The sequence below is a fragment of the Amblyomma maculatum genome, chromosome 10 (assembly GCF_055883805.1).
Source record: "Amblyomma maculatum isolate TAMU_Amacu chromosome 10, ASM5588380v1, whole genome shotgun sequence".
NCBI lineage: Eukaryota > Metazoa > Arthropoda > Arachnida > Ixodida > Ixodidae > Amblyomma > Amblyomma maculatum.
In genome coordinates this window covers 116145140-116158501 of record NC_139353.1, presented here as the reverse complement: position 1 = coordinate 116158501, position 13362 = coordinate 116145140, and the positions used below count along the sequence as shown (strand labels likewise).

Here is a 13362-nt window from a genome sequence, read left to right as displayed (position 1 = left end):
TTTTTCGTTCAAAAAAGAGACCTCAAGAATGTAGGTAATTAGATACATTGTGCAGTGATAATATAGTGAATTGTACATAGTCGTAGGGCTACGTACAGTTAATCAGCGTCCGCAATTCAAGCTGAAAAACATTTAACCTGTTTCCCATAGCTATGTCAATGAAGGAGATAAGAACTTTTTTCACGAACTGTTCTTATATTTAAAACGTTGGTATAATGGTAACGCAAAAGATAAATTGGTGCATAAAAGGCAGGTATTTTTACTTAACACATCACATACTTCCTTCCATTTTGCATGTAAATAGTAAATAGCAAGAAGCGTAAAATAAGTATGCAATAACAAAAACATTGCGGCCGCCGTTTTAATAAAATTTCCACGTACTGTCTTGCTGAAATCCGTTGTTGTTAACCTTCAAAAAGTTTCGATACTATCACCGAGGTCATGTAATTTGTACTTACCAGTTAAGCTTACGTGTGTGGAGGCCTGCTTGAAGGTTATATTTCACTTCCAGGAAATACAAGTCTTCGTTTACTTTGTCATACACTTTAATATTTGTGCAACTCTCACTTTTCCGATACATACTGTGTGCGCTTCGAATGTACAGAAAGATTTGTCCACTGGTGTTGAGAGCCTGCGAATAATTTTATTAAATTTACTGAACGATACTTCCTTTTCTCACAGTCATAAATCACTAAGTTTATTCAATAACTCCAGTGTATTGTACACATTTATGCAATTGCAGAAACAACCAGAAATAATAACTGTCATCTAACAAATAAATACCCATCCCCTTTTTCCAGCGTCCTGCATAGCTTCTCCAAGAATGTTTTAGTTCTTGTTATTGCCCACTTGCGAAATCCAGTGTAGTATAATGGGCCGAGAATAGTCATTTGAAGAAAGATATCAGTCGTGGCATAGTGATTTGGGCGTCCACCTCTTCTACGGAAAGTGATTCTATCTACTCCCCTCACAGGACATCTTCGACCAAACTGCGTATCACAGTCCCCTAGCCCAGAGTCCAGCCCACTCAGGGGTGGGCACAAAAAGAGCCTTCCTATAATCCGTTGCGCTATATTGCCGCGAAACCTTCAAAACTGTATTTGTTGTTTTTTAACAGCCGCCGGCATACAGGCTTATCACTCTGATCCTGGACCGCGTATCAGTTCCGTAATCTGTGTTTGTTAATGCTCGATGTCGCGAGTCACACCTTTATCAGTTTCTTTGTAGCGCAAGATGCACCGAGATCTGTCTCGAAGGTTCTGGCCACTCGGGTGTCTTTCCATGATGTTCCAGCCCGTGCTGGTAGCTGTTTGCGACGTTATCTAGATTGTTCGGTGCAGCCTTTAAATTGAGCGTTTTCGGATGTGACGAGCATTCTTTGTTCGACGATCGACGAGCACGTTTGTTTCTATCACCGCCGCCGAGTTGCTTAGTTCTTTTGCGGGCGCAAGTCAGCCCAAATAAAGAGTTTCTTTAGTGCAATCATCGACCCCTTCATTTGTGTCTTCGACTTCGTCACCACTACGTGACAATACAAAAGACGGTATAGATAAACTATATTTAAACACCAGAACATGCAATCCTGGTTCCAGATACAGTGTTGTAAACAGGAGACTAAAATCTAAACAAACGGGTCTCTATTCATTAGGTGAAAAACCATCAATGTCCTGCACTGAAGTCCACTGACACGTTAACTGGCATGACAAAAAATCCAAGGGCTCACTGTCGCAGCTAATCTTACCACGTACTAAAATAACTACCACCCAGCAGTCCATGCTTTTCTGGTCGGTTTTCTCGTCTTTGCACAAGAGACTACTGCCGAAGATGTGAGTCATGGCTGATTTTCGTTCCAGCTCACATCGACAGCGTGAATTGGTCGATTCGACAACCATCACTGGAGCCTCACTGGTGAAAATGTGTGCAAGCATCTCATCCTAGCAGGTTACATTCATAATTATGTTGTACGAAGCTCTGCAAACCCTGTTGCTGAAAACTGTTCGCTGTAGCCGTTTTTACTACACCGGAACGGTCCACCGAACTCTCAAGCGGTGCCCGTGTAAAGACACATGCGCAAGCACAGCTAACGCCAGAAGACCTGACGAGTTCCTCCGGGCAGAAGTAGTTTAGAGAGGAGGCATTTGGTGTCGTGAGACGGGTTTCAACCCTACTTCAAGAGTGCGGGAAAACGTGCTGGAACGGGGGAGTTAGGAATTACGGCTAATGAAGAACACCTCAGTGATCTTCGATTCGCTGAAGACTCTGGCGTGAATAGCATATAATTAACGACCTAGACAGGGAAAGCAGAACTTGAAAAGTAGTATGTAGAAAGTTAAGGTAATGTTCAATGGCATCGGAAATGAGCAGCACTTTTAATTGGTTACAATAGGGACGTTTCAGGTAAAGATGTCTACTTAGTACAGGTAGTAACCGGAGACCCGGACCACGCAGCGGAAATAATACGTGAATGAGACTGGGGCAGAGTGCATTTTGCAAGTACTCGCAGATAATAATTGGTAGCTACCGCTACCGCTGTAGAGAAAAGTGTATTACAGCTTCCTCTTTCTGGCACTCACCTATGCTGCTGAAGTGTGGAAGCTAACGAAAAAGGTTCCACTTAACTTGAGGGGATGCAGTGAGCTATTGAGAGGATAATGGTAGGTGTAACTTTAAGAGATAGAAAACGTCCAGAACAGGTTAGAGAAATAATTTGTTCACTGGGAAGGAAAGGCGCCGTATTTTTCACTTTCTCGCGGAGACCTGTACCGCGCTGTAAGAGGAGGAATATGGGATTTAAAGCGGAGAGAGAGAAAGGGGTGCCATAGTGGAGGGTTAAAGAGTAATTTCGACCAACTGGGGACCTTTAACACGCACTGACAACGCACAGCACACTGACAACTCTTCGTTTCGCCTCCATCGAAACACAGCTGCTGGTTGTCGGAATCGAACGCGGGTTGCCGGTCGTCTTCACTACTGCACCGCCGCGGTGGGGCAGTATTAGAGAAATAACTCGAATTTATGATATTCTAATAGAATTCAAGAAGACAAAATACACTGGCATGATATATAGTGGGAAGAAAGAATAATCGATGGTCGCAAAGGGTAACAATGTCGATTTTATGGAAACGAATGAATAACTGGGGGCTTCAGAAAATTAGGCTGAAAGATGAGGTTATGAACTCTGCATGGGTAAAGTAGTTATCACGTGCCTGTGCTATCTGATTGACGACATTTGTTGTTTTTTTTACTTTTTCTCTACTTTGTGAGGGTGGGCAAAAACATGTACTTAATTCCAAATCATATATGTTTATTTCATACAGTAAAGCAACGAACGCCCAGACACTGCAGTGGTGGTATCACGTATGAGTTCAATAGCATTCATTTATGCTTGATACATCTTACATTCACATGCTTCAAGTATATTATTGGTTTGTAATTAATATTTTCTCCAGCAAAAATATTTGTCCAGTTGGATAAATAAATAAAATTCGCACGCGACACTATTTAAATTCAACCTTGACCTGTTAGCTCCTATTTATGCGGCTGTCAGCTCAACGTGGCATCAGTTGTTTTCACGACAATCCCCGACGCCTGCCCTCAGATGCCTGGCATAGGGCTTGTAGTAGGGTATCACATTTGGTGACGGGAAAGCACCTCGTACAATGTCATTCACTCGTATATCTGATAACAATATCCATAATCGGGTGCACTCAAGTACAATGGGAGTTTATTTTTAGCTCGACTGCAGTAGTCTGGTAACCACTACACTGGAAAGACCGTTACATCAACGTCTCTCTAAAATGCTCAGAAGAGCCAAGAAATATCGGCCAACTAATGGCCCAGACCAACGGCACACTGACGCTGGGTAGGTTAGCATACGCCTAAGGCACTCGGAAGAGAACCTGGGTGTTTTTGCTGTGGATGCCTGTGATGTGTGCACGAGATGGTTACAATGTCAAAGCAACGCTTATCTGTGGAGTAAACCTTGGATGCGAACAATCTATGCTTCAATCGCCACATTGTGCGCTAGCGGAAACTGTGTTGAAGCTGTGGATTTTAATTTTCAGTTATACAAGTACACATTTGCGCACCAAAACATAGGAACAATTCTTCCATTAGACTACTGAAATGTCGTGAAGCTTGCTACAGTTTCTTAGTTGATGCTCAATGCTCAATTACCTTCTCACAACTATTTCTCTTGTGTGATGTTTACTCTGAGCTTCCTTACCTCCACGGTGGAGGCCATGGGCATTTGCGTTGACAATAATTAGGATAGTATTTTTTGCCGGTAGCGGCTAACTTGTAATCATTCTTTCATGCTTCAATTTCAGCAACACCAATAGTCACAGATAATTTGTTAATTCAAGAGCACTCAGCTCATTTATAACTAACGCCTCTCCCGGATTATCCAGTTTCTTCTCCTTGCGACTCATCCAAACGAAACCGATTTCGTTTGCCATTTAGTCAGCCAGTGTGTTGCCGCAGGTGTTCCGAGCGTCCGGTGCCGAAATAGTTATTGAAAATGGGTATTTTAAGCAAAAACGGGACATTGCAATTGTTGAAGTCAGCTTGAGATAATAAAACTAATATAACAGGTGATATATGTTTCCTCATTTCTAATGTAAACAGGGGATTCACTCACATGCAGGTTAGGCACTTTTAATAGCGCAGTGTTGTCGACTTTGCTTTGCCTACACCCATTGTTGACAATCATCTGAATATACATCCTTGTCGGTTTTCCTTAACACTTGTCTGTTTACATTGAGCAAAATATCGTTGACAGCAAGGTTATTCATCTGTTTTATTGAGCAGCTTTGACGTTTCCTGAATTTGCTTAATTTGGCTTCATTTATACCGACTGAAATTTAGGATGTATACTATATGTCCTTAGGATTGACACTGATAGAAAAGCTTAATTTTACCCCGCTGCACGATCGACCGAAAATGACCTGGGAGTCGAGGGTCAGGTACAGAGTTCCAGAATCTCGTGTTGTCAAGATTCATTAGAACAGTTACCGGAATCGAATCTACTGACTGTTCGACCAAAATGGTCCCTCCGTGACATCACAAAGCGCGCTGTTCGATCTTCCCGGCCTTGTCATCTGCAAGAAGGGGCTTTATGAAGATCATGAGATGGACTGACTGAGGACGCATGGAAAACGCAGGTTGGGCTGATGCAATAATAGACAGACTGACCAAAGGATGGGAGGAAAAACAGTAACGCGAAGACAACTTTTTGTGAATAAACAAACTAGTCACAAACGAACAACAAAGAAGGAACTAGGCAGCCATGTTGACGGGACTAACTTGCTGAAAACAGACCGTCTACCCAGACGTTAACAAAACATTCGCAGCCTAACTATCACAAACACGAACTGTGGAGATAAACCGAAGCCCTGTGGACATTATGGAAAGAATTTTATTTCATGCGGCATCGTTAATGAAGCGGTATTGCTGAAGCAAATTGAATGATATGTTGTGATTCGAGAAATTTGCGGGTAACGTTCAATTCCGACTTAGCAAGAAAGCTGAAGCGGGAAAATACGTGTAGCAGTTGCGTTCCTAGCAGTGGTGGGATTTTATCCGTCTGTAGAGAATAAATATTTCTGGTGCTCTTGCAGCCTGTCGATCAAGCACGAGCCTGCATGGTGCTAGTACAAGGCAGTGGAGTTGCACACCCCAGACATGTAGCAAGCACTAATATCAGTTTTTAAGCTGCGTTGTACACACTGGACTAGTGCAGCCTCGTGCAGGACGGTGAGTAAAGGTTGAAGTTTTAGCATTTAGCTGACAAAAATTATATCGACACCTTCCCTTTCAACAAATGCTTTTGAATGTGGACAACCACATGCACACCAAGGATCCTATTAAAATTTTCTGTTCTGTCACCCTTGGATCCGCAAGTAGTACTTGGCGACATTTAAAATTTTTCAGAAAAGTTTTTGTCAGTGCCTTCATAAGCGGTTTCAGAAGGCAAGCAACATCCAAACGCGCAAACTGTTTATGAATGCTCGACATTCTGTTGTGTTAATGTGAGTTCTACGCTAACTTTAAAGCATTTTTTTCACGTGCTGCACTTGGCTGAAATATCTCTCAGGTGTGTAGATGCAGAATGACGACTTCTACAATATGCATCAAGGAGCCAAGTGTCCTTTCGCACCGACGCTAATGAGTTAGTTTTTCTCCAAATTTTAGTTGTTTCTTTGACTTTAGCATAGCTTTGCGTGTTATGATAAATTTCCTGATAGATGGTCTCTTTTTCATAAAGCAAAGTATCAGCCCAGACGAAGTGCGTTCTTTATCTATTTGTGTCAGTCGTGTTTCATGTATATTTATTCAAGAACAGGTGCCTACCGACGTAGGTTTTCACCCCTGGCTCCGGCGTTTGGGCAGTGTGAAATGAATAGTAATGTGAGCTAGGACGGCAACATCTTTTAAATTATACGTTTGTATAGGCGTAATAAGTGTTTTCTCACTTTCCGGGCGTCGTCCAGGGTAACACCGTAAATGCAGAAAGCAAAGTCAATGAAAATGATGACTTGGAACGGCAGCATAGTTTCTAAAAGGGAGTTTCTGAAAAAAGAAAGTATTCAATACATCAAATATAGATACCATTACCGTCATGATTATAGCTGCATGTTGAAGGAAAAAAATATCTGTAGCAAAAATATTCTTGCTCGCTAATTCATTTTCTATTATTTATTAAGATTTTTAAGCTACAGCCAGTTCGCACCATCCGTCTTGTTCAGCTTCCAATGCATTTGAGATATTTTGACCTCTCACCAACGGCTTTCTCTTGCGGAAATCAAGTCAGGAACCTTACTGAAAAGCCAGGTTTTAATTTACTGACTGGTCTAGCAAGTAGCATTTCTTTGTGCTTTATACACACCCAGAGATATATATTTGCAAGCGCCAACATCTTTGAATTAATTAAAAATTTATACTTATGAAAGCATCATATTAACTGGTGAGCTTCTGGCATCACGCACTGAAATCGTTTCTTTTTTTTACTTATTAATGCTGTGTAACAATAGCATGATCTTCGAAACGAAACCATTGACGCGTTTACACAAGCCTGTCATTTATTCATCTCAGTCATTTACCGAAGCAGGTGCGCAGGTTCTGGTATAGACATGTAGCACTACTAGGACTCACATAGTCCCAATACAAAATTCTCATTTCTCATTACTACGGCTAGCAAGCTTTAGGTCACAACTTACCGCATACTTTCAGTGTCTGTAAAGATTAAAAATATCCCACATTATTCTCCCTTAAAGCGGCCAATGAATTAGGGCCAGCAATGAGTGTTGCGTAGTCGTACAATGCCGAAGGCAGCAAATGAAGAGACTGAGGTTGTTCTTAAATGAACCTTTTATTATCTTACGTGCGCCCGTAAAAGTACAAATCAACTCAGCGGCGGCAATAATAGCAAAAGCGTGTTTATCGTCACCGAGTTATGAATGACAAATGAAATCGGCAGCTTTCAATTTATTGTCGCCGCAGAAACATCTAGATAAACCGTCTTAGGTATCCTGGAGTAGTGCAGAATAACCCAGGTACGCATGAGCCTGCAGTCATTTCAGACTAATCTTGACGCATCTCGCGCTAGAAAGAGAGCGGTAAAAGCATGTTTCACAAAATGAAACATGAAGAAATAAAGGGCACAAAATCGGTCCGCGCGCTACGATCATATTGGCAAGGCAGCATTCCTCCCGCTGTTGAAAAGCAACAAAGCTTTGAGTAGGTGGGCCAATAGTATGGAAGCTTTACTAGCTGTTTTTAAAGTATTCTGCGGAAGGAAATAATCATGACCACTTTATCATGACCACTTCAACGCCAGAATGATTCGCGTATTTTACCCACGAATTTCTTAATACAGATGTCACAATTTTTGCTTCAGAATACTACCACATTACGAAACTGAAGTATTCTGGTTGATGGTCATACCAATCGGGAACGATGAATTTATTGTCGTTTTTCTTATTATATCCTATCATCTACTAGCGTATTCTATAGAATGTATGTATGGAAAGTAATCTAAACGAAGTTTGCAGAAATTACCTTGCACAGCATGACGGCCAAAGTTTTACAAGGCAGATAACACGCTAGGCTAAAATGTGTTATTCTTCACTGCAGACATAAAGCACTATTTCACCATCTGTAATACTATGCTGTCCGCCGCTATGACGTTCGGGGCGCAAAACACTCCCTAGAAAAGCAAAGCACATCGAAAGAGGCACACCACATGGAGGCCGCGAGTTAGGGTGATAAGGGCAAAATTGTGTCGAATAGAGCAGGCACGGAGAATGGTTTTGAGAGCATAGGACGAGAAGAAAGCACCGTCTTGGTGCCTAAAATTTGAACGGGTTCTGGACGTCTAACAAGTTCTAGAAGAAGCAAATCAGCGATATAAATATCAATGCTGGCCAGAACTACACGCAGGATCGATAGCAGTTTACGGCCACTGGCAAATCATTCTTTTGCTTTATGGCCATAGAATCGTCAAACAAGGTCCAATTTGAGACGGTGAACTTTCGAAGAAAACCTATATAAAGTGAAGGCCCCATCAAAATAAAGTAAGGGGTTTCCGCACTGCCATAGCTTGCAGGTCCCCACCTGAGAGAGTACAGAGCGATAGAGGGACAGCCGTGAGAATCGATGACAAACACTGTACTAAGTAATGGCGACAGGCAATGCCTATCAGTGGGTAGATAATGGCATGAGGCACGGAAGTGCAATAGTGCTTTGCCAAACAGAAGAGGTGAAAAGTATTAGGATAACACAGCAGTGGTATACGGTGCTACTAAAAAGGACAAACTAGCACATTGAGCGGTCATTAAGGACTCACTCTAAATGGTTGACAATGGTGCAGACCTCACCGTTGCGGGCTTCCCCTTCTTCAACTGTGCACAATAATAGACCGAGTACGCGTTGGCATTTCAGCCGCTCCCAGCATGACCATTGGTTTGTCTCTTTACGGCGAAGACATTCGATCATCGGTGTCCAGCAGACCAGTCTATACGCCATCATGTAATTGTGAAGTTTTATACGTAATGCAAGCTTAGTGGACAACCTTTAAGGTCTATCAAACAGGAAAGTCGAACGCGCGTCATGGTTTGTGACAACTGTAGACGGCTGGCAGTATAAATACGGACAGAATCTCCCAATTACCCATGCCTAAGTTAATCACATGCATTATTTGAACAAATAACTGAATTTTTTGTTGAAGACGAGACTCCTTACGTTAGAAATGACACGATTTGATTGTAATTAGCGCTGAGGAAGCCCTGTGACGATTTTATATTCATTGGCATAAGTACGCACTTAACTAAGGCCGCCATATTGAAGTGTGGCAAGACAGCAACGATTTTGAACTTGAAAACTAGGCCGGCGCGCCGTTTGTTGAACTGATTAAAATATTATGAAATGGTGTTTATGAGCTCTTTGAGAGTGTGTAATATTTACAAAATCTTACAAAAATTTACTTAAATATAAGCACAACCCCGGAAAGCTGCGCAAGGCATATTGCAGTAAGGTGGCAGGGAATATCCTTCACTGTTCGAACTATGGCAGACTAAAAATCAATGGCGATAGCGTTAACAATGTGGCCTGATATTTTGATCTGATTAGGCGCGAAAGGGCACTTGAATGTCTTTTTCTGAACATCGCCTGGACGAAATCAAAATTATGATGCACTGGTCAACGAGGTGACGATAAATAGTCGAACAGAAGGCTATCAAATCACTCAGCTAGAAAAGGCATGTAAACGTCAAAATGTGTTACGAACGCTGTCTTTCTTTATCCAAGCCAATCACTACAATTTGACAATAGTCGAAGCGGATACCTTTTGAGAATACTTTCAACCATAGATACAGTTGAGGGGGTCGTTTTTCGTGCCAGCAGAATTTCGGCTTTTATGGGGACCCTATTTAGATCCTGAGTAGCCACAGAAAAACGCGATGGCCATTGCTCATTACCTAGAGGCGTATTGAGGCTCATAGACTGTTCGAAGGCTTCGTGACATTGTGAAACCGTTTAAGAGCGTCGGGACACATAATCTCGCGCAATATAAGAACCACTGTATGGTCAACAACGAATAATATAGACAGCACCGGTGTCGATGCTGTTCGTTGCTGCAAGAGCTTCAAGAAAGAAGCCGCCTTGTGAATAGTGCATGAGGTCTCAATAACTGGCTATAAAATTGAAACCGTGGAAGAGGGCATTGGCACAGCTGATCAAAATGGCGAACAGAACCCGCATTCACCGGCCTGCCATATGGACTGGAGAGGGGCATAGCATGATTATTGCACAATTTCTACCATCCGCGGCACGCACATGAGACATTGCAGACGTGACAAACTGCAAAGATGAATGGCAATAGGAGCACATATTATAGATGTTTGTCCACTTGCGTCATTACGAGCGCGCACAGCCGCATTTCCGACAGAAACATTCGGGGGAAACGTTAAGTGCTTTGTATATGGTTTACAGTTGGAGGCAGCTTCAGTACAACCTGTAGAAGCTGAGTGATCGTATGGAAGCAGACGAAAGGTCTGAGTGCGGCGGTATGATGGCGCGATACGGACCGGAACTCGTTGAGGGTGATGAAAGGATTATGCAGAAGATCTGGGATCTGATCGGGGCAACACGTTTCAAGCCTAGCCAGGATGGCAACGGGACAAATGCTCGCTACTGGGAGGCGAAGGTTAAGATCGTTGACAATGTCGGCACAGGAGGTACCTAGACTTTAGGCAGACACTGTGCCATTCCACTGGACTTCGGTAATGTGAAGGGTAATAGCTTTTCGGCCAGAACAACAGGCAATAGTTTGGCGAACAGGCTGACTACTGACTAAACATTTTATGGGAGGGATATCCGAGGTGGAAAATAGCCGTATTAGCGACGCAAAGGCGACGGTGGTGTTTTTGTGGCCAGCGGTGGCCTCACAGTTGCCAGGGACGACAGTTCACGCAGAAACAATCTGGTCACAGCGTCCGTGACGTGATAGTCGAAGTGCTCCCAATCATGATAGCTTTTCCTCCCAGGAGGGTAGTATCGCTGCTTCATTTTGAAGGATTGAGAACTGCTAGTTCACACTAAGGATTTTTGCATCCTAACGCAACCGCCACGGTTTGGTAATGACGGAGTTTACAGTGCAACAATATCTGCAGGCAAACAACTGAAATCGGCAACTCCGTTGTGCTTGTGGCCCCCCATTGCAAAAACCAGTGCCACTGGGTGCCAGCGCCCCAGCGCCATACCTGATTATGGTCCCTTTATGACGCTGGAAACTGGGCGCACTGGGACGCGGCATACTGGGACGCGGCATACTGGGACGCGGCATACTGGGACGCGGCATACTGGGACGCGGCATACTGGGACGCGGCATACTGGAACGCGGCATACTGGGACGCTCGGCACTGACGGCACTGTTCGCCAGGAGAAAAAAAGGCGTGGGATAAAAATTAAAAAGTAAAAAGCATCGAAACAAGTTAGGTACACAAAAAAGCCCAAAGAAAGTAAAAAAAAAACAAAAAATAGTGCACCATGCGCGCCTCGAACTCTATCCCTAGGCACATATCAATCATCAGCTCAGCACGCTAACCACTTGGCTACCAGATTTTTTATTCTTTTTCTTTAATGCCGACTTTGACATTTGAAAGTGAAATCAGAAATGCAGTGCATAAAACGCGTAAGCCAGGCTTCGGCAAACACGGATTAAAATTCTCTCAACGACACCAAAACATCAAGCAAGGTAATCCATTCTGGTGGATCAGGGAGTGCTCGGTAACACTCTCTTAGTGAAACGACTCTTTCAACAAAATGCTCGCGAACAGGACGCACGACAAGATCATCATGTTCAAATTGCATCCTCGTTTTCCATATTCAGTGCAGGCCCAGAAGCATAATCAAATCACATGGTATATCCTCCGATGTTTCTATTGGCAAGAACCTTATTCCATATGGATCGAGTGGTAACTGTTTCTTAAGCGCGCGCTGTAAAACGTCCCAGTGAAATATTGGGTCCCAGCAGTCAAGAAAAACATACTCTATTGTTTCAGGTTTTTTGCATAAAAACAATTGGTAGTCCAGGGTACGAAGATGCCTTTGCTATGAAGCCATGTCTTAACGGGTAGCGTGTTAGTGTGCAATTTAAAGAAAAAACGTTTTGACTGAAGATATTACCGGCATTCTTTTCACTCTTTTAACGACGTCTTGTCCGGGGCCTCCACGGTATGGCAAACGGTACAATGGCTGGGGAAGCATGATGTCAGTGAGGTCTCTATAGAGTTTCTGCTTGGTAACATTGCATAGATATTCATGAGAGAAACGCACATTTAACAACCTATAAGCAAGCATAACTACACGCAGATATCCAGTCACGGCACCGCACATATTTTGACATGACGACACCACGAACCCTGGAAGGAGTCTGCGGAGCCTGACTTGAATCACTGTCCGGAGAAATGGATTGTTTTGGTCGCGTAGATAAATAAACCGCGATACAACCTGGCGCTTAAGTAAATGCACAAGCCCTAGTCCTCCCTTCTTGGCAGGAAGCTACCAGAGAACTGGATTGTTTTGAAACATTCCTGCATTTTATGTCATAACCCGCATTTATAAGGTTGGGAATTCATGTTTTGCAGTCTACAGGCCCATTGCTAACAATTGCAACTTCTTGATCATTTTAGCTTCCTGTCTGTTCTCACGACTTGCAACTAATGTTCTGGGTGCCTATGCGCGCTATTTCGTGCACTGGAATCATTTTAACAAGTGGAGTTTGACATCGCTGGCAAATTTACCAACGCCGGCTCTTCGGTGGTGCTCTGCTACCGTGGGCGTAATTTTCGCTGAACACGGAGCTTTAGTAGAAGCCTTCAAGGAAAAAAGTGCGACCAAGCTTCAATACCGGCAAGCGCCGCAGCGATGACCCTAATTGCGTGTAACTAAACCTTATTTGTATTTAAACATTGCGGGAAGCGTTGCGATGACCGAGGGCTCGGCTGCTTGATACGCAAAGTTAGAAGGAGCGCAAAATCTTGAGAAACACGCCAAATATTATGTATTACAAGCGCTGTATGTTGTTGCTTTTTCTCTCTTGGGCCCATCGCTCGGTAAACTACTCTCTTCCTGGTTTTAGTTTTTCTTTCTGCTGTTTATACTGGGCCGTGGTGTAGGCTACGATCGCCTGCGATTGAGCCCGCATTGAACATTTTGTCAGTAATCATTGTGTTAGAGTGCCCTTAAGATCAGCTGTGAAGTTGGTTATGCATGGTAGCCCACATTATTCAATTCCAGTTTTAGTTGTGCGTTAATCGCCAGTGTGTCATGAGATCGAGGTGCGGCGGTCGTTGTCGCTCTCGA

General features: G+C 43.2%; 1 protein-coding gene across 1 annotated transcript in view; it reads right to left on the bottom strand.

Moving 5' to 3' along the window:
• The window catches only part of LOC146177300 (uncharacterized), a 78478-nt gene extending 67163 nt beyond the window's left edge, over positions 1 to 11315 (bottom strand). Inside the window, exons 1-3 of the mRNA XM_084581516.1 lie at positions 11259 to 11315; positions 6474 to 6570; positions 459 to 631 (exon numbers count right to left, since the gene is read on the bottom strand). Coding sequence (XP_084437642.1) covers positions 459 to 631; positions 6474 to 6570; positions 11259 to 11311 — 323 coding nt within the window. The 5' untranslated portion in view covers positions 11312 to 11315. The remainder of the gene's footprint in view (positions 1 to 458; positions 632 to 6473; positions 6571 to 11258) is intronic.
• Positions 11316 to 13362: the final 2047 nt, after the last annotated feature.